This window comes from Telmatherina bonti, assembly GCF_933228915.1.
Source record: "Telmatherina bonti genome assembly, chromosome: 3".
Taxonomy (NCBI): Eukaryota; Metazoa; Chordata; class Actinopteri; order Atheriniformes; family Telmatherinidae; genus Telmatherina; species Telmatherina bonti.
In genome coordinates this window covers 28547689-28575442 of record NC_136621.1, presented here as the reverse complement: position 1 = coordinate 28575442, position 27754 = coordinate 28547689, and the positions used below count along the sequence as shown (strand labels likewise).

The 27754-nt window shown below is 38.9% G+C and overlaps 1 protein-coding gene across 1 annotated transcript; it reads left to right on the top strand.

The window, feature by feature from the left end:
* The first annotated feature begins 7293 nt into the window (after positions 1 to 7293).
* On the top strand, positions 7294 to 26519 carry smad1 (SMAD family member 1). Its single transcript, XM_079264851.1, has 7 exons — positions 7294 to 7368; positions 14809 to 15365; positions 18526 to 18789; positions 18883 to 18999; positions 21985 to 22206; positions 22617 to 22873; positions 23258 to 26519. The coding sequence occupies exons 2-7, from the start codon at positions 14966 to 14968 to the stop codon at positions 23399 to 23401; spliced, it is 1404 nt and encodes a 467-aa protein (XP_079120977.1). The 5' UTR covers positions 7294 to 7368; positions 14809 to 14965; the 3' UTR covers positions 23402 to 26519.
* The last annotated feature ends 1235 nt before the right edge of the window (positions 26520 to 27754 follow it).

The window sequence follows — 27754 nt, the reverse complement described above, 5'->3', positions numbered from 1 at the left end:
AACAACATCTGGCTCCTGAAGCCCATTGTGGGACATGTGATTGCAAAGTCCATGTTTGACATCCACAGTGTATTAAACATATTGGACTTGTCTATAGACAACTGTTTTCCATGTACATTTTTCTCTTCTTTATTTGGACTTCTTTTCAGTTTATTACTTAACGACTTCATTGCGCAGTACAAATACTTGGTTAAAGTTTATGGTTTTAACCCTATAAATCCATCATCTTTGATACACAAAGTTTCTTAGGTGTTTTGCATCACTTTATGGTTAAAAACTTTACTCAAAATCCTGTTGAACACAATCTAATACTTGTCTTCTGCCCTCAAAAGATACAAGGAAGCATGAGACCACACTATAATAACTTTGACATATCACATGGTTATATCCGCTGAAAAAAAATGTGTTTTTGTTACATCTTGTTAAAGGGCCAAGTAAAGACATCAGATCCAAAACATTGGACTTTTCTTGCCATTTTCTCATGCGTCGGCTTTAAAGGGTTAAGTTAACCTGGCTGGGAGGAAATTATGATTAAGGTGTTGGCTCAAGAAGCACAATTATAAGTGAGGCTTAGGAGGTATGTTTTGGTAGATCTACAGTAATAGCACAACCTGACCATTAATTGGACCCAAGTCCATCCAGTATAATGCACTGGGTATGAACAGAGTTGAGTTATTGATCAAAGTTGCAATGCTGTAAACTAGATGAGACTATATGACAAATGCAGAAGTCACAAATCCAACCTTTCCTGCAGGACATTATCATCCTCGTACTTGTAGCTGAATTCACCGCAACAAGTTCTTTAATTACTCGATTGATGATTTTATCTGATGACACTGCAGAATTAAAAGAGTGAAGTGACTGCCATGAAATCTGCTTTTTAGTCATGATTTCTGACACAATCAGGATTCTGATTTAAGAATTAGAAATATAATTTATTAATGACAGCAGATTTAATTAGAATTCAGCAGTAAAAATGGTCTGGAATTTCCAGCCCTGTGCACTGCAGCTCGGTCATTTTGAGTCCAGTTGAGCACTGCTTTGCAGGACTAACTCAGTCTTATACTGCATGATCTTGGTGTTTTAGTCCAGCTTCAGTCAAGCTAATATGTTTTTATGCATTTTTATAGTCCGGTTTTGGGATGATAAGTTCATATTAAGAACAGGTAGAATGAGCTCAGGTGGGAGTTAGTCAGAGTGATGATTAAGTTTGATATGGCATCCGGATATGTTGTTCCATCCATGCATTTTCTTCACCTCTTAGTCCAATTCAGGGTTGTAGGAAGCTGGAGCCTATCCAGCAATCATCGGGCGAGAGGCAGGGTACACCCTGGACAGGTCGCCAGTCCATTGCAGGGCTGGATATGTTGTGAAAATTAAGGCTCTTTAAAAATTGGTTTTATACTTCATGTGAACAGTTCAGTTATTCACAAATGGTACACAAATGGTATATATTGCAATGACCTTCTCCTTTTATGCTGTAGGTGTGTCTGAAGCAATTAATATTATTGTGAAAGTGATCAATATCCAATATTTGTCATTTTACAAGATTAATGAAGACATTCATTTTCAATACTTTATGTGAAAAAGGACACAATTGTGCACTGATTAAATATTCCACTTGACACACCATTCAGTCCTAAACATTGGACATCTGTCTGTCAATATGATCATTCTGCATCTCCAAATATGGCATTACTTTATCTAGTTCTGCTTCCTCTCAACGTATGTACATGTAGTCATCTTTTGAATTTTAGCTTTGACGTTTCTCTTTTTTTTCCTGCTAAATTTGTCTTCAGTCTGGTGTCATTTTTGTTCTTTATCTTCATCACAATCAGAGAACTGGGAAGGATTTCTTGCAATCTACAGCTCACGAAGAAAAATAACCAATGAATGATTTTACAGAAAGTTTTTCTGCCATCCACACAGTGGACAGAGAATAGACATACAGCTTAAAATCCATCACTTTGGATTAATGGATATTTACAGCCACACAATTCTTGTAATTTGTTTAATTGTGTTTTAATTCCATTTCAGAGAATGAAATCATATATTACTAATGTACAGTTTTATTACATCTTGACATATTATTTAAAGCAGTGTTTCTCAATCCCAATCCTCAGGCCCCCCTGCCCTGCATGTTTTATTGGCAACCCTACCTTAACACACCTGAATGACATAAAGGGCTCGATGACAGGCTACAAAGAACTTGATGAGGAAGTTGAAAAAATCAGGTGCTTTGGAGGAGGATCATCTCTAAAACATGCAGAGCAGGGGGGCCTGAGGACTGTAAATGAGAAACACTGATCTAAAGTTCAGCTTTGCAGGTTGCTTATCGCTGCAACAACTGCTTTAGGTTGTCTCACACACTGACATAAACTTATGTTAGTGGTTGCTGTCCTGCTGTGTGACTATCCAACAATGGGGATAGTCATCTAATCGAGTTCTTCCTGCTACATGGCCAGTCTGAAGACATTAAATAACAGCAACATCTCTTTTTCCTTTCTAAAGACGTATGAGCACTACACTTCACGTGAATAATCAACTTAAAATACTGCCTTTATAGTACTGACTGTCCATTTAAAAGATTATGGAAAGCCTTTGGCCAGTTTCCTTGACACTAATATAATAAGGAGCTAAGCAAGCTAAGCAATGGTAACTGCTCACATAGACTTGATGCATCCCACTGAATTAGTGAAAATGATTGATCTCAAATTGAATTTGTTTCATGTTAAAATGCAAATGTTTGCATTGTGCCAGCCTTATGCTGCTTGAAAAGAGAAAGACTGGGGCTCCTCTGCCAGGTAATCAGATTTACCAACAAATGTTTTGAGCATCGACAGCATCTTGGTTCTGCCTTTTTTCACAATATGCCTCTTAAAGGGGAAGATTTTAGTGTCTACAGCAAAATCATCTTAATTCATCTGTTAATACTTAGTCAAAGTCCCAGTCCTGTGGGATTAACTCATGGGTGATAAGTGTGTAGTAACTTGGTGAACTGACTTTATTTTTTATGCAATTTTTTAAAAAGATTTTTATTGGATGAATAGATGTTACATCGAGAAAAACATGTCTTCCCTTCAGTTACTTCATTGTATTACAAAAGTAGTTTATTATGATAAATATGTGCCAAAATGCACACGTAAGTAATGGTTAACAGTAATGTTCGTAGTTAAAGCTTGCACAGAGACTTTTTTTTTTTTTACTCTGGGTGAAGTGGTTCCTTGTCTTGATAGTAGTCTATACATTTATAAATCATGAACAATCATATAGTTAGACCCCTCAGTTTACTGTAAATCTGTAAAAACTCTGACCAATCAAAACGTTCGGGCCAAACTGAAGTTGTTCATTTCTTATTTTTCATAAGCTTCTTCACAGCTGAGAAAACGCAGGAAGGATTTCCCGACACGGCTCGGTTTATTTGCCTCCACCTGCTAAACAGCCGAGAAAGAGAAAATCGTTGGTGGAAAAAGCTGCAAATTAGAAAAGCAAACCTCCGCCACGGCATTTTAAAAAATTCCTGGATCCAAACGTTGATCCGGATCACCACCAAAATGAAATCAGTTCATTTTTTTCACATTTCCAACAATTTGCAAACATTTTTATTAAAATCTGTCCATAACTTTTTGAGTTTTGTTGAATACTGTTATGGCCCTGAGTCATCTGGTCTGCAGGGCTTCCTGGACATGGAGAGACTCCGGAGTCCACAGCTGATAGGCTGCCATCCCTCAGCTCCACCTGTACCACCTTGGCTGGGGATTGGTGGACATCGGTGCAGGCTCCTCCCACATTGGCCACAGATGAGGACACTTGCCTATTTAAGGACAATCAGCACCGTCATTCAGGGCAGCTGTGTCTGATGGTGACACAGTTTGCCACCTCCAGTTTGGCGTCGACGGCCATAGGATAGAAGATTTGCTTAGATTGGTTCTTGGCTTTTCTTTTGCTGTTTGCTGTCTTTGTCTGAGTTTTGTTTGGTCTGTGATTACAGAATTTTGGTTTAGCTTTTGGAGTTTTGTTAAATAGTGGATTTTGCTCCTGTCACGGGATGTTTTAAGTTGTGCCCTTTAGTTTCCTTGGTTTGAATCATTGTAAATAAAATCCCACCTTTTATTGGAACTTTTAGTTGCTACTCTTCTTTTGTGTTGCAACCCCCTTTTTCCCCTAGACACCGCTGGGGTTGTAACAACACAAACAGATAAACGCTGGTAAAAAAAAAAAATAGCCTCCTTGGCAGAGGTAAGAAAAAAGACTTGTATCACGCAAGGAGCATAGATCTTCCATAGATAAATTTGTGAAATTTTACCATTGAAATTATCACCTAATTCTGAATTTGATGGCAGCGATACATCTCAAAAAAGTTGGAAGGTACAACAAAAGGCTGAAAAGTATCTGGAACGAATTAAAGACAATTGGAGGAAAATTCAACAACTAAATAAATGAATTGGCAACAGGTCAGTAACATTATTGGGAATACAAAGCATTTCACAGAAGCTCTTTGATACAAAGTTGGACAGAGGTTCATCAACCTGTCACAAACTGCATCTTAAAATATAGGAACTACTTCCAAAAATGTTCTTCGGCATAAAATTTTGAAGACTTTGAAGATCTCGCCACTTAGTATACATAAGATTGTTTTTAAAAAAAAAAAAAAAAAAAGAATTAGGAGGAATCTCTGTGTGTTGGGGAAAACGCCAAAGGTCCAAACTGGATTCTTCTGAACTCTGGACCATCGGGCAGCAGTGCATTAAATTCTCCACTGGAAATCATTTCATGGACAAAGGAACAGTTCAAGAAATCACTATATGTGAGTACAGTTTTCTATGTTATTCACAAATGCCGGTTAAAGCTGTATCATGTGAAAAAAGGGCACATATGTGATCATGATTCAGAAATACTGTTGTCTTTTTCGGACCAAAAGTCATTTAAAAAGGTCTGAGTGGAAAATTGCTCGGTGGTCCGATTAATTAAATTTTGAAATTCTTTTTGGAAACAATGGACGTTGTGTCCTGCCGACTAAGATGGAGAGCAACCGTGCAACTTATTTAAAGGCATTTAAAAAGCCCAAGCGTAGGGTCGAGTTAGTGCATGTGGCAGATGTGGGCAGGTTGCACATCTGTAAAAAGCTCCATCAGTGCTGGAAAGTAATTAAAAGTATTAGAGCAACATAAGTTCTCATTCAGATATCACCTGTTTCAGGGAAGGTCTTTCATTTTCAGCAACACACTGCATCAATCACAACAGCATGGCATCACAGGAGAAGGGTCCAAACTCTGCTGAAACGAGGCCGCCTGCAGTACAGTACAGACATTTCACCAATAGAAAACATTCGATGCATCAGGAAAGGAAAAATCTGGCAACAAATGGTCAGGTCTGTTGAGCAGCTACAATTCTGCATCAAACAAGGAGAATGTCGTGCTCCTAAAACTGCAGCAACTGGTCTCCTCACTTGCCAGTATTCTCAGACAGTTGTTAAATGGAGGAATGGATGGTTTTCCAAGATAAACATCACTCTATTCCAACATCTAAGATGTGTTGCTGTCATTAAATTCAAAATGACCTATTATTTACCAAGAAATTGTAGAATGTCTCAGTTTCAGCATCTGATCTGTTGTTTATTTTCTATGTAGGACCTGAAAGAGAGAAAGTGCTGCTGTGTTGATTACAGTGTTATAATGAGATAAATACTATGAAGCCTGATAGTCTATATAAACTCAGTAGGTTCTGCTCTATAATAGGACTATAAATCTATGCGGTCTAATGAATGCACAGCTGCTGTGTGTTCACGTGTGTGTGTGTGTGTGTTAGAGGGAATCCTCCAGCTAAAGGTTTGGGGAGCCTTCCTGTTGTCCCCACTCATCATCGCCATCATCATTATCGTCGTCGCCCCTCCTTCCCCTCCTCCTCCTCCTCGCACTGTTTTCCCAGATTTATTCACGTGCAGCTCGCGCCCGCCTCACTCAGACATTCTGTCGCCAGCGCCGTGACGTCACCTGCGCCAGGAGCCTCCTCCGCTCCAAACGTTTCCCTCCGCTTGTCTTGGAGATAATCTAGTCCCTCTCACCGCGGAAACCCTGAACTTGAGCAGTGACCTGAGAAAAAATCAAAAAGTGCAGCTGATGTATTTATTGTAAAAAAAAAAAAAAAAAAAAAAATCATATTGGTGAATGTTGTTCTGACATATGCAATATTTCTATAGCAATATAAATATATTGCTCTTATTGTTATTATAGGCAATGTTCATGAGGACTGTTTAATATTAACACTAAAACCTGCAACATCTGAGAATGCATTTTATATTTTTAGAAATTTTTCCGGGAAATAATGGCAATACTATCTGCAGAACGTCAGTGGGTTTGTTTTAATTCGGTGTAAAGTCACTATATTTATCTTTGCATCACAAACTGTCCTGAATTTACATGAATATGTCTCACGCATATTTTAATCCGCATGCTGGCAGACAGATTTCTGAATCATCAAGGTAGATTGGAAGTTAGTTGGTCGTCTGTCTGCTGACATATTTCCATCTATGATTAATGCTTAATGTTTGGAAACGCTATAGAGTGTTGAGGGGAAATGTTTCCTATTCAACATTGGAAAAGGATCGGTGGGTGGCATGTGCAAGCATGTTTTCCTTGCTGCTTTTGGACACTTTTGTTCTCAGACAGGCCAGTCCTTAACATGACACAATCAAAGCAACAGAAGAACAGAGAAGTCTTAACAAGCTTCAGTTCAAGAGTTCATTACAGATAAGCGCGTGTCAATTTTAAAGTAGTGCATGTCAGTGCAAGCTAAACATGGAGAATTGTTTTTATTCACTAAAAGCGAAAGTAAAAGTAAATTTACTCAGATTCATTTATTTGCAGAAAAGGGTTTTGTCTTTTTATAGTCATTTGGGAAAGTTTGTGTTGTATTTTGAGGGGGCTGTCAAAGTGGTGGAAGTTTTAAAAAGGTTTTTAGAATCAGTCTGCAACGGCGAGTACTAATACAGAGAGTAATAAATATTACATTTTACGGTTTCTGCATCCATTCTCTCCGAAATGCATCAAACAAGCAAACATGGCAGCCCCTTGAAACAAAAAGTTCACACCCGCATGCAAAACTCTGTGAAATGAGAAATGAGCGAGAAACCCACATTGTTTCACTATTACATAATGAATGAATGAAGACGTTAGATGTGTAAAAAGTAGAGCTTCATGTTGGGGGGGGGGGGGAGAGGTGTGCGTCCCGCGGCGTGATACTGACGCTCAGCGGAGAGTGATACGGCTCCGCGACTCTCTGACGCCAGGTCGAGCAGCAGACTCAACTGAGGCAGAGTGAAGCGCACAGGAGGGGCCACTCATACTCACAGAAGCAGCAGAAGAAAAGGTACAGTAAACTTTAGTTGCCTTTTTAACACCATGAATTAAAAGTTTATTTATCTGCATTTCCTGTCTCCGCACCGAGCATGACTTTGTTGCGTAAGGAAGTAGATCCCAATAATTTGTACTCAGCAGTGTCCATTGGAAGCTTCAAACTTTTTTTCCCCCTTCCTTTTTGCTGCAAGAGACAGGACCCCGGCTTTATTTGCGTTATTTTCATGAAAGCAAACTTTTTATTTAGCTTTTTTTAAGGAAGAAGGCATATACATTAAACAAAAAAAAACAAAACAAAACAACCCAAATAGTAATGTGTGCATGTGCTTAAAATAGAATAAATATTCTTCAGATCTTTGCTAAAAAAGCTTTAGTAAAAACTTATTTACTTAAATAAGTAAATATTATTTAAAAATATTAACTGCATACTAAGTTTTCTGCAGAAAATAAAGAAGACTCCGATGTAATAAAACACACCTTAGAGGATAATCGTTAATAGTTATATGTTGTGGATAAATGGGTGGTCCTCTGGTGTCATAAACTCAAATCAATTGACTGGAAATAACACATCTGAAAGTGTTGAAATGTCTTATGATGTCAGAAAACAGCACATCCTCACTCTTAGAGAAGCTAGATTTCCAGCATTTTTGCTATGAATGATTGAAATGATAACATGTGTGACAAAGCTGTTGATCATGTTATTGAAATTTGGCTGAATGATTAGTCAACTAATCATCTAATGGCTACATTATGTCACAGTTTGGTCTGGACTCAGTGAGGATATCAGTGTTACAAGCATTATATTTATGATGAAGATGAATTTCAATACAAATACCCTGATTTCCAGAGTTAAAATGTTTTCATTATTCCTTTCTGTTAAAGACACATTACCAAAAAGGAATAAGATACATTTATTAGCATTAAATATGGAGCAAATTCACTTTCAATCAATTTCAGGTTGCCTGCTGGGTAACTTGGTACAGATTATTTCTGGAAATATAAAAAGAAATTATTTAATGCGAGCAAATCAGATCAAAGTAATAAATATTTTAAAGGCAAAAATACTCTCGATCTTAATCATAAATAAAGGATAAAGGCAGGATAACATATTATTTAAAAAGCTAATATAGAAATTTTCTTGTTTTTAATCCTGCCGATAACCTATTTATACATTTATAAGAATTTGCAAAATAAATAGTCAGATGACGATACAATAATTAACAGACCTAAGTGTTTACGTTTGGGTTTTTATTTCGGTGAAGACGAATGAGTTGCTATTAAGTGTCTTTCTTACACACAATGGTAAAGTTTCATTCTAATGTCACTAAACCATTTAATAGAGCGTAATTTAATACAGAAGTGTATTCGCAGAATATTCCACTGCTGCGATTGTAAAATCAATGCATGCCACACTTAGATATCGTTCCACTTTAAAGTCGTTATTTTATTGTCCTCTAATTCCTGCAGACTGTCTGTGGTTGTTTTAACAGCTGTAATTGGTGCTGTGTGTGCAAAGTTATGCTAATATCTTTGTGTGTGTGAGTGTGTGGGCATTGGGGGGATGAAGGAGAAGCATAGAATGAAAGACTTCTACAAGCTAAAGCCAGGTCTCCTGACATTATTGAAGATGACATATCAGATTACCCAAAGGACAGGAATTTGTCCTTGTTCATGGTACAGTTCCAATTGTATTGTTCAGCATTCTCAGGGTGTGCTGCTCTAAGCACTGTTTAAAAATTAAACTTGTTTCCTTTTTTCTGTTGTTGTTGCTTTGAAATGAGAGCGATATCCTTTGTATAATAAAACTGAAACAACTGTCAGATGTTATCTTTCTTCCTGTATCTTTACATCCAGAGCATGACAGTAAATTACATTTGGCTTAAGTATATCTGAATCAATCATTTCATTGTTGTTAGTGTCTATGCATCTGTCTTTCTTTTGCCTTCTGTTTGTCATTGCATCTCTCATAGCAGTCGCAGAAAACAGAAAATCATTTGTAGGCCTTCTCCTGTGTGTTTGCACGGTCTGGGTAATGTAGCCTTGATGTGACAGGGTGAAGTGTCCACCCTAACACAACACAAACCCAACACTGAGTGCCGAGCATGTTTGGGATGGCTGCAGGAAAACCCATGCGTTTGCTAGCTATGTCTGCTGTGGTCATGTGTGACTGCCATGTCTGGAACATAGAGGATCTGATTCCAGTTCAGCCCCAGGAAATCTGCACAATGCTGACAACTATTTAGTGGTTTCTTGGTGTTTTCTGTGTTGTCGTGAAGTGATTAATGAATTTCATTCCTTGTACTGTAGTCTAATTGTTGCTGGCTCAGAGGTGTGTATGTGTTCCTGTATGTCAGGGACAGCGACCCCAGCGACTTTAAAGGAGCCTCTTGGGTCAATGCCATGTCTAGTCAGTAAGGGTAACACCTCATGTCTGTCTGTGTTTATTTTTAAGCTTTGCTAATAGACTATTGTGTTGACTGGACTGGCTATGGAAAAGAATCTGCATTTGCTGGCTATGAGTGAACAATCGTCAAACTCTCTGGAACAAACTAGAGCCTTTTTGCTGTTTTAATCTAGAACTGAGTAAGTCTAGTTAAACATGTTTGATGTAATTTTCCACAGCTCAATAACATCTGAAACTACTTTTTGTCTGACTGAGATAGACCAAAGCTGAATGGTAAGCTGTTTGCAGCAAAAGAATGCAGGTAGTCTTTACATTTAGAGATGGAAACTGAGAAGAAATGAGGCATTTTTGCTTCATAAGTGACTTAAATATGTCTAAAAATTTGTTCAGTCAGCTTATTATTTTAGCAGTGATATTTATGTTAAAGATAAGCACTTTAAAACTGTTTTGCAACCTGCACAGCATAATTTAAACTCATGAAATTGGGCAGTGCTACAGACCTCGTAGGCCTCTCTCTGCTCTTTACTGTAACTTGCAATATTGCAGAATTCCTACGACCACTACCAGTAAAGAGACGTATGTATTTCATCCTTGTACTATCAATATGCACATAATAATATCACTTGAATGTACAGTACTTTATTTCAGAGTACTTCAATACACTTGCGTTCTCCGTCTTTTTTCTTCAGAAGGACACAGTCCGTCTTGCATCCATGGCATTGCCATCACTCTCACTTTCTTGCTCTCTTTCTCTCTCTGCATCATCCACCCATTCTTCCTCCCTCCTCCTCCTCTTTATCTATCACTCTCTCTTCCTGCCTTCCTCTGTTTATAGCCAGTGACTCCATTGAGCGTGGGTTAATGGAGGCCCCATCCAGGACCCTGCTGATAAATAATGTAGCTTCTTCATAATGCTCCATCCCTGGGGAGGGTCTAGAGAGCATCATTACTGCCTCCTCATACTACACAGCCCAGGCTTAAATTGATTAACAGACACTGGAGCGATGCAAAATGATCCATGTGGCTAGTGTAGTGGCTAACAGCTCACACCAGGTGGGTCAAAGCCCCCGTGCGTAAGTGTCGCATGATCCCACTCTGCTCCCATTAGCTTAAGTCTCTGTCCAGTGGGTTAACTGATGACCATAAGAAGCTCCTGCTAACACGATACAGAGAGAGCGGTGCTTGGACTTGGCTAAAGGGAATGCCAGAAGGGTTTTTATGGAGCTGTTGTGTAAATGATGGTGTGTGTTTCAGGTTTTTATAGGGAAGAGAGCAGCTTCAAGGCCGCAGCGGGCACTGGACATGTGGGTACGAAGCTTAAAGTTTAATGGCTACATATAAGGATCGTGCTAATTAGTTAAGTGAATTTGTGCAGGAATAATAGGTCAGTCTCCAAAGACTACGATGTGATCAATAAGAAACAGTTATTTGCTGGTTATCAAAAATGAATTCAACTCAAAAAATGATGCGAGACGGATCCTAAATAGGCAATAATTGATTTCTTCCACATGCTCAGTTGTCAGGACTGAGGCTTTTTTGGTGACCGTAATCTGAACGTTTCAGTGCCTCATCCTTTACTTTCTCCTGTTTAGTTTAGTAATGATAAGCATGGACATGTTTAGCTTTATTCTTGTCAATCAAATACAGTTTTTAAGTTCATTAGTTAGCATGACTGCAGATATTAAAATGAACACTTTTCAAATCTTTTCACATAATGAAAGTAATTTGAAATGAAGATTATTATGACTGCACAGATTGTTGTTTATCATATGTTTTACTAATAAAAGGGAGAATTTGTGGTGCCTAATCACAAGTATAAATTCTTTAAATGAAGTTTTTTTTGGACTTATTATTTACAAATCTAACCTGGTGTTTTGGATTTCCTTTATTTTTTTTTTAAGGATTTTACTTTTATTTTGTGCATTCTTAATAAAAAATTATTCTTAACTGCTTTAAGAATTAAAGCAGTTATTTCTTAACTGCTTTGTCCACTTAAAGTGTCGTAGGGAAGCTGGAGCCCATCCCAGCAATCACTGGGTGAGAGGCAGGGCAGACCCTGGACAGGTCGCTGGTCCATTGCAGAAAAATAAAATGTTTTGCGTTACATGACTTCTTCACACGACGGCTTTGCCTGCTTGAGTTCACACTTAGGAAAAATGCAAGAATTAGGCCTGCATTTTCTGCATTTTGCTTTTCAGATATGAACTTATAAATGGAGCAGGATGCAAAAAAAAGTACTTTTTGGCTAAATATTTGAAAGACTGAAAACACTACAGCAAAATTCATCTGAATTGTTCAGAAAGCTGGTGTACAAAAATAATGCGTCACGCAAACATGCTAGTCTACACATAGATATAGGAAGAGCGGGGGGACATTGGCGCCTTTATATTATGACTTCCTCACAGACAACTCCAAACGAGCATTGTCCCAAGAGGTAATACAGTCCCATATCAAGTTCTTCAAATAAGCATGTGGTCGGACAAGCAGTCAGATATGATTGACTGTCAGGTTTGGAAATGTTCAAGAGGCATGGCCTCCAGCTGCAGCTGAATCATAGCAAAGGATTGTTAAGTCTGCTCCAGATGTTACATGCAGAACTCTCAGGAGTCTTCCTTGTGAAGTGGGTTAAAGTTTGTTTTTGTGCAGCCAGTATTGAGTTATGCTGATAGTACTGGCTGTTAGTGAGAAGTCCTCCAAGCAGCTGTGTGGCTGGATGTAAATCAGAATGACTTTTTATGTGTCTGGGTGGTGACCCTGATGCAAATATGGTGTTGTTGTGCTCTTGGTATGTGAGTGTTTTACTTGTACAGTTATTTACTTCACCTCTAAAGTATGTGCTCTCTTTGTTGAAGATGTGCCGAGGCTGTTTTTTTGGTTTTTTTTAATCCGACGCTAGCAAGGTTACAAAGAGGAGATAGCGCCAGCTATCCAAATATTTTATAATTCTGTTTGATATAAAGCCAAATTGGGAATTTATAACGGAATAACAATCAGTCAGCACAAAGGAAGGGTTCAAATGGTTTCTGTTTAGGAGCAAGAGAAAATGTCAAGTTTCATCGGTCCTTAAACACAAAGAACTAAATATAGATCGAAGTCCGGCCATATTTACAAATGTATAGTGTTATATGCTCAGTCTTTGATTAGACCGCCCTGATTTAAACAAAACACATCTTAGTTCACCACTGCAGTACAGTAAAGGGTTATCTTTTTGTTTCATTTGGAAAAATGTAATAATCCAGTGACACATGTGAAGCCATAACTCCTGAGCCTGTTTCTTGTTTCTGTTTGGGTGGAACGTTAGTCCAACAGCTGGAGTGCAGGAAAATCCCAAGCCACAAACATATAGACTTTTAGATTTATTGAATTTCCCTTGATTTCACACATTGTAGTCCATTATGTCCCCACCATCTTATGTTTGTAGTTTTTTTTTTTGTCACTGATGTGATAGAAATGGATAAGATAATCATAGGTTCAACTTGCAGCTCTCTTGTTGGCCTGTTAAGCCGTCCTAAGTGTCCACAGTCATTGTAAACAGCACTTGTTCACATTGAATCTCCCTGCCCGTTTGCCAGTATGATGCATCATACACATGCAGTAGTTAACAAAGATAGAAATCGCTCTTCATCCCATAATCTACAGGGCCAGGAATAACTATGGAGCAGTCTTAATGATGAATCTGTTCCTGCTCATCTGAAATCCAATATACTGCAGCAGTGTTTCCTCTAGCTGGTGGGCATTACTGTGCAAACACTGTGCAGGCTTTACTGTCAGAGTGATGCATCCTCATCGACATTCATGAGTCAGAACAGATAAATGCAGGTGGATTTCTGACAGGCTGTTTATTTGATTCAAGGATTGTATCTGAATGTTTATCTACAGTCCAGCCTTAACCGTAACTACATTTTTTCTTTTTAATTTCATTTAGGGAGATTTTTGTAAAGAAGGTGAACAGAAAGCACTCAGTGTGCTGTTGTTTTCCCTTTAAAAGCTAGAATTTGTGTACGTTCTGGCTACTGAACTTCTCCTGGAGGACTTGTGTGAATGGGCACATTCATCTTGGGGTTCACAAACACTTCCTTTTCCTTGTCCTGCACATTGCCAAATTCCTGCCCAAAACCGTTTTGCTGGTTGGTGACAAAGATCTAAAGGAACACAGTGAGAAATCAAGCACTTTTTCTTATCTTTGATAATGACCTGACTAAATATGATCATCTTTCTTTTTTTTTTTTTTGTTTTGTTACAGCTTTGGTTAATCAACAAGTGAAAGAAGAAAAACTTTTCAAATTTTTTTCTCTCAGTTTATTTTACAATTATATAATAAACAAATCTTTAAAATGAACTAACAGTGAAAATAAATATTCTACATGTTCTTACTGACTGTTTCTGCGTCTATACGAGTATGTAATGGAATATCTAGAAGAGGTGTTGAACAAGAAATTCCTGCTGAAGGGTGTTTAGTCTGCGTGCAGAATGTAAGGTCTGTTGCTGTAAATAACATTAGTAATTGGTGGTAATGTGACAAGCCATACAGACAGGAAGCTATCTGGAGAATGTCTGGTTGGGGCTGATGTTCACAGGAGGGTGTCTACAGTGACACTCCGCCACTTTCCCAGAAGTCATGAGTGACATGACCGTACCAGCTGTAGTGATATCTTGGGAATCTTCACTTAAAAAAGTGAAGAGTGTCAGTAGCTTATTCATGTTTTATCTTTTAGCATTATCTTATCTCATTAGTAGTGCTTGTTGTTATAGTATTGTTTCTGTGTCTTATTTATTTATGTGTTTTTATTTATTTAACTATTTTAACATTAGAGCTGCTTTCGTTGCACTTCTGCAATGACAATAAAGTTTATTCTATTCTTTTAAAAAAAACCTGCAGCCTTCATCGTCGCTGCTGATGTAGTAAAGAGGAGGATTACGTATTTGGTCGTGTTTCAGGGTTGCTGTGGTTTTACATGGGAGATTTTACAGCCCTTATCTTCATGTGAGTTATTGTTGGTGAAAATTTAAAACTCATACAAATGTTTTTATTTTCCCTTATTTTTTTAGTAACTGCGAAGAAGACCTGATCTGACACTGAGGAAGTTGAGAAATACCTGGAGAAAAAAAAAAAAAATCAAATAATACCTCAGACTGTTTCTTCAGAGACTGGTCAGTGTCCTTCTGCTGCTCCTTTAGGAGGGTGGAGGAGGGCGGCTTGTCCACCATGAATGTCACCTCGCTCTTCTCCTTCACCAGCCCAGCAGTGAAGCGCTTGCTGGGCTGGAAGCAGGGAGATGAGGAAGAGAAGTGGGCTGAAAAGGCTGTGGATGCTCTGGTTAAGAAACTGAAAAAGAAGAAGGGAGCCATGGAGGAGCTGGAGCGGGCTCTTAGCTGCCCGGGTCAGCCCAGTAACTGTGTGACAATCCCGCGCTCACTCGACGGACGGCTGCAGGTGTCCCACAGGAAAGGACTGCCACATGTCATTTATTGTCGGGTGTGGCGCTGGCCTGACCTGCAGTCCCACCATGAGCTGAAGGCCCTGGAATGCTGCGAGTACCCCTTTGGCTCCAAACAGAAGGATGTGTGCATCAACCCGTACCACTATAAACGAGTGGACAGTCCAGGTGAGGGATACAGTCTTGAAATAATTGCATACGTTTATTACTACCAACATTACCTTAATGAGCGTATCAGCCATGTGATTTCTCATTCACATACATACAACACACACCTATACTGGTAACAAACATAAATAAATACATAAACAATATTTATGATATAAATTATCAAATAAAGAATAAAATGGGGGGGCTAATATCCAAATGGCCTTCCTCTTGGAGGAGTACATTTGTTCAGCACAACATGGCAGCCAGACTGTCGTGATGTTGGACAGGACAGGTTAAAAAAAAATAAAAATAGAAGAAGTTTTCCCAGTTTTATTGTAAAGTTATGTTTCCACCAGCAATATGCATAGACTGCCTTGTCTCTGTGTAACATTCAGTGAGTATCACCCAGAAGTGAGGCGCACGGATTTATAAATAGAAATGAACTGAACAAATGAATGAATAATAAAAATAATTGTATTTAGGAGGTTAGGACAAATAGTATCACGTAACTTCTGGGTTCTTTGTTTAAAACCTGTAAACTTTAGCACAGGTGATATATTTTCTTCCAAACACATTTGACTTCATATTGAATATTCAGTATTACATATGTGACATGATCAGATGGGCATAACAAATGCATTGTGAAGTCAAAAAATGAAAATGTAGTCATACTGATTGGTATAATCGGTTCTGCTATAATGTTCTGTAACAGATTGTAAAGAAAATGAGTAAAACTGAAACACGAAATAGCTCTCCGACAGATGTTTGTTTTAAGATTACAGTAGAAAGTAGAGACACAAACTAAACCTGCGTTCCTCATGCAGGCCATTAAGGAGCCGTGCGTTTCTGGCTGCAATGCTGCTGCAGGATCCAGACTAATCTAATACTATTTGGCCTCCTACTGAAAAGAAAATGAGGGTCAGCTGACAAGATAAAAACATTTAAGTGCAGGGTTCTAAGTTTGGAAAGGCCATGTTTATATGTGTATGTGTGTGTGTGTGTGTGTGTGTGTGCGCGTGCGCATTCATGTGTATGAAGCAGGAAATTCCATCAGGGGGAGAATGTTTTGGGCATGCCCTCTACTGTCCTTTCTTTTTCTTGTAATATTTCTGCACACATGTTGATACGAACAGGCCAACACACTCTTGCACAGGGACATGCACACACACACACACACACACACACACACACACACACACACACATGAATGCTGGCCTGCTTTCTCTGAGGATGGCTTGAACAGGAAGACAGCCACCCGCACACAATAGGAGGAAAGAGTTGTTGCCTGCCTTGCACACGCTTGTTTTAGCAGTGGTTGGAAGACACAGGGCTAAGGTGATTCAACCCCTCAGCACCTGTCTGCTCCACACTACTACCCCCACCCCACAAATACACACACAGTCTATTTTTCCTCTCTACACACACTCATCCTGTCAATCTCCCCTTACTATTCAACATAACACCACAGCTGTCCGTCTGCTCCACATTAGACTGTTGCAGCGCCCATCGACCACCTTTGTGAACACTTGACAGCAAACCTCATCTAAAATTTCAGCACCCGCTTTTTTTTTATCTACACTGGTATTTATAGACACAAATGGAGCATATCACTGTGGTTTGTACTCCACCTGATTCGCCCTCGGCTAGGATATTTACCCCAAGTGATGAATTCCACAAGAGCAGCTTGACTCAAAACGCCTTTCAGAGCAGAAACCTGAGAATCGGAGCCAAATACTGCTGGCTAAGACCCGCGGCCTGCAAACTGACATTTAAAAAATGCAGCAACATCTGCAGTCAGGATGTTGAATCATGAAGAGTGTTTCTTATGCCAGAGCCAAATAACTCATCATTTATTGTATGTTTGGGATTTGGCTAAAATGAGCTAATTATCAGATAAAAAAGGGATTATGTTTGTCATCAATCCAAAGCTTGGGGTAGGTGAATCCCAGTTTGAATCAGAGTTCATACTGGATCAGCTTCCACTTTACACTGTAAACAACATTAAGATTAGAGTTATTTTTACACTTGGGGTCCTGAAGGCATTTAATCACTGATAAAAAGTTGCCACTGTTTGGATCTATTTGCTCGATCTCTTTGTAAATTATTCACTCACTTTCCCAAACAACCACATCACTAGCAGATACCCCACAAGGTCACTTTTCCAGAAAGCCTTGAAAAAAAATACATTTGGCTGGAACCTATTTATATATCAAATCAAACTTTATTTTATAAAGTACTTGTCATACAAAAGCAGTGCAAAGTGCAAAAAAACAGCTTTTAAAAATAATAAATTTAATATATTTTGGAAGTACTGTAATAGTATTAAAACACCTAGAAGACTGGATAAAAACAACATGTTCTATTATTTTGCTTGTAAACATTCGTGTAGATACAGGTTGGAAATGATCAGTATTATTTGGGTCTAAATGACTTTTCTTCAGAAGGGGCTTCGCTGCTGTTTTAAAGGCAGATGGGAAAACACCTGCTTGAAGGGAAAAATTTATGATGTTTAAAATCGTAACCTCAGAGAAACTATCAAATATTTTCAAAAGCAATGGGGGAATTTTAATTTCTTTCAACATGTCATTTCTCCCCTGTTGTAGAGTTTTAACTTTTACTGATTTGGTTTTAAGTGGAGCTGCGGCATCAGTGGCTGACTTCAATTTGCTGGTAAACTGATCTACAGTAAAAATCACATGATGCCGGTAGAAACTAAGCAGTGGTTTAGTATAACGTGCCAATAAATTTGGCAGCCTTCAGAAATGATATCTATTGTCTCCTTGCAGTTGTTGGATAAAACTGCTAATATTAAAATAAACACAGTAGTGGCTTAATACAGCCAGGTCAAAGAAAGAGGACAGACCAGTGCACAGGGCATACGTAGTGACCAGATCCCTTGCGTGTCCGCTGTTGAGTAGGCTTTGTGTGTAAACGGTTTCAAAACTAATTTGCATAAGAATCACAACTATTATAAATGAGTCTGTCTCTGGAAGCAATGGTAGTCACCACTACACGACTGTGCATTACATATCCCTCTTACACAACAACAACAACTGAAGACTAAATGCACATTTTAAAGGCTCTGTCACATTAGTATGTTGGTGAGCAATTGTTGGAACAAAGTTTCATTAGTCTAAATATGACCTTCCTAATTGTCTGCTTTTGACTTATCCTTCAGTGCTGCCTCCTGTTTTGGTACCGAGGAACAGCGAGTTTAATGCCAAGCATACAATGCTGCCCCGGTTCCGCAACCCTCTACAACAGAACGAGCCACACATGCCCCAGAATGCCACCTTCCCAGAATCTTTTGCTCAGGCCAACACTGTTCCTTTCCCTCATTCACCGGGTAATAGCTACCCAAACTCACCTGGAAGTGGCAGCAGTGCCACTTTTCCTCATTCGCCATCCAGCTCCGATCCAGGAAGTCCATTCCAGATGCCAGGTAACATCTCGTCATGCATGATGCTTTTACTTTTTTCTTCACAATAAACCTCAACAACTCACTTTCCTACATCCTGTTTCTATCCTGATGCAGAGACTCCCCCTCCTGCCTATATGCCCCCAGAGGAGCAGATGACTCAGGATTGCCCCCAGCCAATGGACACCAACCTCATGGCTCCATCCTTGCCCCTAGAGAGTAACAACCGGGCAGGTAACTGTGGCAACTCTACCAGTTACTTGCTCTGCATGCAAATCAACATGTAATCTACTTTGTATAGTCAGCTGAGCAACAAGCAAAGCATCAAAAGGTCCTGTGTCTGGGACATAAAAAGGGGGGATGTTATGTCTTTCATTTTATAATAAAACGTGACATGCTGTGGATAAATTTCCACAGACACTGCAACGCCTCTGCAAAAAATTTACATTTCCTTTCGCATCGACTTTTCTGCATCTCTTTCTTCCAAAGGCTCTACTTCTGTTAAGATCAGAAACATTCAGCAACTAACACAACAAACAACCTGAGCACTAAAACTTGCAGACTACCATCCACTGAGGTGAAATCACTTGCCTTACTATTTTACTTGCAAATATTTGCATTTCCTTAGTCCACAGTTTGGCCATGGAGAGCTCGAACTGATCTTTTTTGTGAGGCACAGTCTTCTCACAAGTAATGTGTTGAACTAATCCAGGTTGTTCAAACATCGTACCACAGAACTTACCAGTCAGCCGGCAGGTTTATGCTTTACTCAAAACTCAGCAAGTAATTCTTCCACTACATGTTTGTTTCATAATCCTGAACGTCATTATAAAAGTCCATTTCTCTGTCTTTTGTTAAACTTTTGCTGAGGAATTCTGTACTTCTTTGGGTACACAAATAACACCCTTAATTATTTGTGTGAGTGTAACAAAAGCAATATATATATATATATATAGAAAAAAAAAACTACAAACATACTTGGAAAAATGCAACCAGGACCAACAGGACAAATTCAGTGCAATGGCTCTGCAATGATTGCTGCAGAAATAAGCTCAAGAGGTGAGAAGGGGATTTATACACAAGTCAACAACTCAAATAACAGCATCTGATTACCGAATGACAGATTTTCTATCAGTGATGAAAATCCAGTGTTTATTTTACATTAGTCGTGCACTTTAATTTAGTATTGATGTCAAGTCTCAACAATGATATGACTTGGGTCACACAGGATTAACAGCTTTGTTACTCAGCTCACAGATGCTTTTTTTAACTGTTGCAACTGAAATCAGCTAAAACCTGAATGTGGCCTGGACCTGACTGCATTATCAGTCCATCCAGAGAGCGCTCATATTTCTATTCAGCACCATCCCATACTAAACCGATCTGAACAGCCCCATACTTATGTCCTTGTGTACTTATTGTTAAACAGACAAAGCTATCTGCACCTGTTTACCTTGATCTGCAGGTGCAAAGAAAGCTCGGTCTCTATCTCGCTCTATATACTCTTCCAGTTTACGGTGGGACTTTGTGTATAAAAGCCCAAAAGAAGCTCTGAGCCCAGTGAATTCATAGCATGTTCTCAGAGGATTGATAATTACTGGAAAGTCATTATTGATAACAGTCAGTAATTAGTGCTGATTCTTAAATCTCAAATGTGATGCAATATTTCTTGTTATCTCAGGTTTGTGGGTATTCATTTAATTGCGCAAGGCGGGCACATCTAAAGACTCGTCATGAAAGTCAGCAACTGTCTCATGGCCATGTGCATCATTTAATGTTACTGGATTTAAAACTAAATGCTGTATTTTTAGTAGCTGTAGCCATTATTTATATCAACAATTTAAGATTAGTAGATTACTTTTAAAGACCTTCTAACATAACGTCATTGGGACACATGGGAGTTAAACCATCAAGCCAGTCAAACTTTTTTTTTTTTTTTAACCGTTTATTAATTGGGCTGTCTGGTGTTAATGCCCGTCTAAATTTAAATCTGACCTTCAAGATCAGCTTTGACCTCCTTCGCAAGTAAGATCATCATCATCATCGCTGCTTAGTCCAACAAAACAGATCAGTGGTTCCCAAATATTTTCACCTGAACGCCTCCTTGTCAGTAGTGGAAATGAAAGTATACAATGATCAGATAAATGCAGTGTTTCTCAAGTCCAGTCCTCAGGACCCCCCCCCCCCCCGCCCAGCATGTTTTATTGGCAACCCTACCTTAACACACCTGAATGAAGTAAAGGGCTCATTAACAGGCTGCAGAGAACTTGATGAGGAAGTTAAATAATCTGATGCAGGTGCTTTGGTGGAGGATCATGTCTAAAACATGCAGAGCAGGGGGGCCTGAGGACGCTCGATTCATGTAGCAGAATTTCTTTCTTTCTCTTGCTATCATCTGTTTAGCTAACTGGTCAGGAACTAGACACCCGGGTTGGGAATCAGTGATTTGCATAATCAAGCTAGAAAGTATTCTTTTTGCATCATATTGTCAGAGCAGGCGTTTGCTATTAAAGTAACCTGAACACACTCTGAGATAATGGTTGTTACTGCATCTGAACTTCTGGACACCCTTGACCCACAAAATATTTGTAGTTTGCCTCATCATGCACTGAAGGCTCAGAGGTTCTGCCCTCGTCTTGTCATAGCAGTAGCAGGAAGCGCTGTCAAGTTTTGTTAGTTGAAAATGGGAGTGTTGAGTTTTGTTAGATGGAAGTAGGAGTTGAGGGAGTTTTTTCTTTCCCACAAGCTGCATCCTGCACAGGGGAGAGCAGGTTTGTATGGTAGGACAGCTCTGGGGAGGGAACTGACAAAACACACCTGTCATCCAGTGCTACACTACAGAGGAAGCTTGGGAGAGGTATGTGCCTAAATAAACACAATTTATTCCTCTCTCCTAAAGGGTCAGAACAGCTTTGAATGGATCGGCCCAGTAAAAGCTGGCACACGGACTGCAGACAGCCTGCATGCTGTGTTGGATTTTAATCAGCCTAAATTTACAAAATAAGACTACCGGGTCTTATGTCTCTATTGTTATGGGACACATGTGAAAATATGGATGCAATAAAAGTGTGTATAAGTAAGATTATAAACTAAGTCTGCTGCCATCGGTTCGTCCACACAGACAAATCTTTAATGTGTCTTAAATGTGTTTGTGTCTGTTTCTGTTTGTACAGTGTGCTCAGCACACCCCTGTGACCTGTTAATGTGTTTCCTGTGCAGATGTGCAGCCTGTGGCCTATGAGGAGCCCAAGCACTGGTGCTCCATTGTTTACTATGAGCTCAACAATCGGGTCGGCGAGGCGTTCCAGGCTTCCTCCACCAGCGTGCTCGTTGACGGTTTCACAGATCCCTCCAACAACCGCAACCGATTCTGCCTCGGTCTGCTCTCCAACGTCAACCGCAACTCTACCATTGAGAATACTCGGCGGCACATCGGCAAAGGTCCAGTACTAATAAAAGTGGTTAATGACTGTAATGTAGCAGCTGTTAGCCGAAGAGACTAAATCAGGGGACTCCAAACTGGTCCTATGTCCTGCAGGTTTCTCATGTATCCCTTTTCCGACACACCTGGCTCATATTAATCGGATGCAACAGCCAATGAAGGGCTGCACAGTGACAGGTTGAGTCAGGTTTGTTGGAACCGGGATGCATGAAAAACCTGCAGGATTGTGGCCTGCAAGGACCGTTGCTCGACACCCCTGGACTAAATTAAGTCCTGTTGTCAGTGGAGACCGTTGTGAATCTCTACCAATAATAACCCAATGAAATATTTCACTCTATTGATTTAAGGATTGCCAAATGTTGCATTTGGACCGGTAATTTATTGTGAATTATCTCTTTCTGCCTTTTAGGAGTCCACTTATATTACGTAGGAGGGGAGGTGTATGCAGAATGTCTGAGTGACAGCAGTATCTTCGTCCAGAGTCGTAACTGTAACTACCACCATGGCTTCCATCCTACAACTGTGTGTAAGATTCCCAGTAGATGTAGTCTGAAAATCTTCAACAACCAGGAGTTCGCTGAGTTGCTGGCCCAGTCTGTCAACCATGGCTTTGAGGCTGTTTACGAGCTCACCAAGATGTGTACCATCCGCATGAGCTTTGTTAAGGTAATCTGATTGGATTTCCTTCTGTTAAAATAAACACATTGGTAGATGTGTGGGACGTCTCAATTATGATAGTTTACTTTATTTTTATTATAAATGTTTTCTGACCTGTGGTCCTCATAAGCCTACCTCATTCACTGTGATGCATTGTGACTGAAACATCATCTGCATGCTTGAAAACATTTAATAAGATGCTGCTGATGTAATTATTAGTCTGTCAAGGAAAACTAGTACAAAATGAAAAAAAAAAAAGGTAATCTTGTGAAATCTGAACATAGCAGGTACTTTAACTACTTAAAATGAATGTTAAGATTTAATTCAAATGATCATAGAAATTGTTGCAGTGATGCCTCTGAATTACAAATTGTGCGTATCCTTGCATTTCAGGGCTGGGGAGCAGAATACCACCGTCAAGATGTAACCAGCACACCCTGTTGGATTGAGATTCACCTGCATGGTCCACTGCAGTGGTTGGATAAGGTGTTAACCCAGATGGGCTCCCCCCACAACCCTATATCCTCCGTCTCGTAGACCTCACCGTCCCAAGGCCTCACTGTCCTCAGCCCTGTGGCTGTCCACACCCCAGGATTTTGGTCTAACTAGCTAGAATAGTGGCTAACTGGTCTCAGACTCATTTGTGTTTTTTCAGTTTCACATAACCGAAAACACAAACGAATCTGAGAGATTAAAGGCTGAACAGATGTTATTTGAGTAGATTTGTTTGCTACTTGAAGGACATTCGAATTGGGCACATATACAGACTGGAAGAGAGTAAGCAAAGTGAGCGTGATGCAACTGGAAGATACTTGATCTTTGTGACCAACTGTAACAATTAGACCATCACACTCATTACGAGGCAAGTATCCTCTCTGATCTTGCTCTCAAAGTCCTTTTTTCCCCATTGCTCTATTATCCTGTCTGATAACTAGTTTGTATCTCAATATTCCCATCAGACATCCAGTTGTCCTTGTGTGGTCACAATGATAGTGGGACTTTCCATGTCACCAATATAACCATTAGCTGATAATATCTGTCTGATTTGAGAGAAATGGCATGAAATTTACTTAACACATACAAAGTTAGTAAAGACTTGGAGAATGACCAGTATGGCAGAAAATTTCTGTCATTTTCAAATTTCAAGAAACAAGTATGCTGGCTTCTCAAAATCTTCCTTTTCTGGCTAATACAGCAAGGAATTTAAAGTTGTTATAACATCAAAATAAATTCCCTTATCAAAAATGAAAACACAAGCGCACATTTGGGGTCATTCAAGTGTAAAGTGTAGGCGTTAGTGTGGGGCATGGGACTAAAACAGCATTTCAAACATGAAAGACTTAGTTTCAGTGTTGCTCATTTTATGTTACACTTTGGTTTCAAATGAATTCTGAGAAAAAAAAACTTGTGTCTAGATATATTCACGAATAGATTATGTGCTGTGCAGTCTGGTTTTACGAAGCATAGTTTGGTTAGTGTAGTGTTACACATTTAAGACTGGTAGCTGAACATGACATGAAGCCGATGCAAATACGAGTAAAGTTTAGTTTGTCCCTTACCGTGTACTCTGCAGCAGAATGAAATGTGTCAAATATGAAGTGGCACTGTAGATATACACCATTAATCAGATGTTGTAGAACAACACCACACTTCCAGCTGTTGCTGAGATTTACTGTACTGAGCCTCAGTTTACTCTGAAACAAATGTACAGAACAAAAAAATAAATAAAAAGAAAACAATGTTTTATTTTTTATTCAGGAAAAAAAACCCTGAATGTTAAAACCTACCTTCCTGGATTTAAACTTTCAGCTGGGGAACTTAAAAGTGGCTTTTCTTGCAGTGAGAGATGTTAGTTAACTTATAAAGCCAGTTCTTTGGCTGACGACTTTGTGTTTCAGGCTATAATTGATGTTCAGAACTTTTAAGTTTCTTTTATCTGGAGCGGCAAAAACTTTCTGCAGATGCTTCCTGGGTTTCTCAGCCATGCTGTTTGGTGTAGTCTGCTCTGCCTCCATATTTGTGGTTATTTCCTTCTTCATGTTTAGTAAACCAATCATTGGGGGATGATGACACTGGCATAATAAGAAGGAAACACTGCTTTGGTTTTTACACAAGTGGCCTTTTGGTTTCTCTTGTTAAAACCCACAATTAGCTAAACTCTTCTGCCTCGTTGCATTCGGTTTCGTCATCTTGTGCCTTCAGAGAGAGTGTACTCCTGTTGGCAGCTGGACCTGGTTTTTGTGGTGTGCAGCGGTGCTACTTGTTTTCCCAGATTCACATGATATGAGGAGACCCAGCAGGTAGCTCTTAGCTTGCTAATGCTTCTTCTAGTTTGATTTATGTTTAGGTCATTAGCTTGCTGGAGGATGAACACCTGACCAACTGAGAAGTCTTTCTTTTTGTTTTAACTTTCTAAAGTTCCACTTCTTACAGTCCACTATTGTCTTAAAATGCAAATGTGGGTAATTAAAATAAATTTCCACAGTCAGACACTTCTTAAAGCTTTTTTTTTTTTTTACATATCTGCACCAGAAAATGTGCAGAGAATTGGTCCCTGTCTCTGTGCTGAAGCAGAGATCTCCAAAGAGGAAATGCTCATAAATAGCATGTAATTAAGGAGTACAGGCGACAGAACAGGATGCAAATAGTACTTTTAGAAATGGCTTTGCAAACAAGGCTTTCCTGCTGATACCTACTGTAATTATGACTTTGTGTTATCAGTGTTGTCTTGTGTCATGGATCAATGAGTGAAAACGACACACAGGGCAGCTGAAAAGTGTGTGAGGCATTTATTAGAGCGCAGTTGCACTTGGAGGATTACCTGCTGTATTCACTTATGGTCTCCCTCAGAATCAAGAGTTAATACCAGGTAGCTAGCTGCGGTATCGCCACAAGAAGTGTGGAGTGAACGTTGTGCATCGCTGCTCACAAAGTAGGAATTCTAATCATAGTTTAAATGTGTTTATTCCGATGTGGCAATGTAGGAAGCTGGAGCCTAATCCATCGGCAATCCAGCGAGAGGCGGGGGACAACCTCGACAGGTCGCCATTCTGTTGCATGGCGCTGTAGAAATTCTTTGCAAATTTGAAAGATATTTACCTCCCTCACTGCACGAAAGCTCAAATTTAGTCCAGGTTGACCTAAACTGATTTTTAATCTTTTATTAAGCAATTATTAAGCATACCATTTAACTATTACAGGTTATTTTACCGGGCTTGAAGGTAAATTTCAGTGAAACCTGGAAAAATGAGGTTGTTCTAAAACTTTTGAAGGGTAGTGTAAATATTTCAGTGACGGCCTTGTTATATTTCAGTGGCTGAGCAAAACTTATTAAAGTGACTTTTAAGGGAAGATCTTGAGCATTCAGATTTTAATGTTGACTGAGCAAAGTCAGTTACTGATTTTCTTATATTATTTTTTTAAATGTAGACTTAGCATTCATTTTCTTTCTTTCTTTGAGCGATCCTCTTTGCTGTTGAGCTGTTGTACTCCTTACATTCTTTTTTATGTATTTTGAACATGTTTTTGGTTTTGTCTGCACTTTCACATTTTGCATCATTGATTTTTTTTTTTTTTTTTTAATTTCATTTTTTCCCCTTGTTGTTTTGCTCAGTAAAACTCCCAGAAAAGCAGTTTTATTCCATGAATATCAAGTCTCGACTGGAAGATTGAATAAAATTGTTTCAATAATTGCAGGATCTCTTTCTTTAATGATAATTGCGTCCACATATTTACATGTGTGTGAGACCAACGCATGAAGATAATATTCTTTGTGTGTCCCCTACTGTGTGTATACATACTACTGATGTTGCAGGGACACATTATGTGTAAACAGTTAAAATTTGGGGACTATTGCTTTGCAACATGAACTTAATTTAAAGAGTTTAAAAGATAAAAAAAAAAAGGTAGACCAGCAAGTGTCGAGAAGTGCATTATACAACAAAAACTGAAAAAACAAGTGTCCTAATGTTATTCATATTGTACTTTTAAGCAACAGACACTAAAATTTGTTTGCTTTGTGCCAGACTGCAAAAGAAAGTACCATTGAAAGTTGATGGTTGGCAGACATTTGAATGAGACATTGGCGCCACAGAGGACCAGCGATCAACTCGAGGTTATCTAGAGTCACCAAACCAATTTTTAGTAAAGCGTTTTATTCATTTTTCAGCAAAATCTTTGATGATGCAATGTGTTGCATAAAGTATTTGGCCAAGATAATCAGTGGGGTTATGGTCAGGATTTAATTGGCCAATCTATGTGTGAAAATAAACTGTGATGCTCCCTGAGCCACTCTTGACAATTTAAATCCAACAAATTAATCTATTGTCTTGAAATATCCCAAGAAAAATAAAGCCTATGGATGGAATAGCCTGGTGGACCAGTGTTCAGTTGACCTCAATTTTGAGCTAACAAGATCTTTTCAGGTAGACCAGACAAATAAATAGTTCAGATTATTTTATTTTTTTTAATCATACAGTTTGCTTTTTTAATTCTAGTGAGCAGGAGGCTGATTTTAATGAAGATAATGTATTTCACTGTCCGCAGTCTGACATGAAAACAACTGCAGTTATAGCCAGTTTTCCAATATCTATTTTTCTTTTTTATGTGACTCCTAATAAACACTGGTTTCAAACACAAGCTGTTTTTATTAGAAGATCAAATTTTATAGGCACATCATTAATTCCTTTTAAGTCATTTTTGTAATTTTATGGTTTTATTTATTGTTTGTATTGATTTTTACAGCTATATTAAATATTTCTCCAAGTATCGAACATTAAATGAACAGTCTGACCTGTCCTCTAAAAACAAAAATGTCGTTTTACCGCTGGGATGAGACATTAAGTTGTAATTCAGATGGAAAGAAAAAGGCAGCCAGTTACACAACGTTGT

Excerpts from the sequence above, each read along its gene's own strand:
- smad1 (XM_079264851.1), top strand. The coding sequence starts at position 14,966 with ATGAATGTCACCTCGCTCTTCTCCTTCACCAGCCCAGCAGTGAAGCGC. Across the intron at positions 18,790-18,882 it reads AAGTCCATTCCAGATGCCAG|AGACTCCCCCTCCTGCCTAT; the intron begins GTAACATCTCGT and ends ATCCTGATGCAG. Across the intron at positions 19,000-21,984 it reads AGAGAGTAACAACCGGGCAG|ATGTGCAGCCTGTGGCCTAT; the intron begins GTAACTGTGGCA and ends TTTCCTGTGCAG.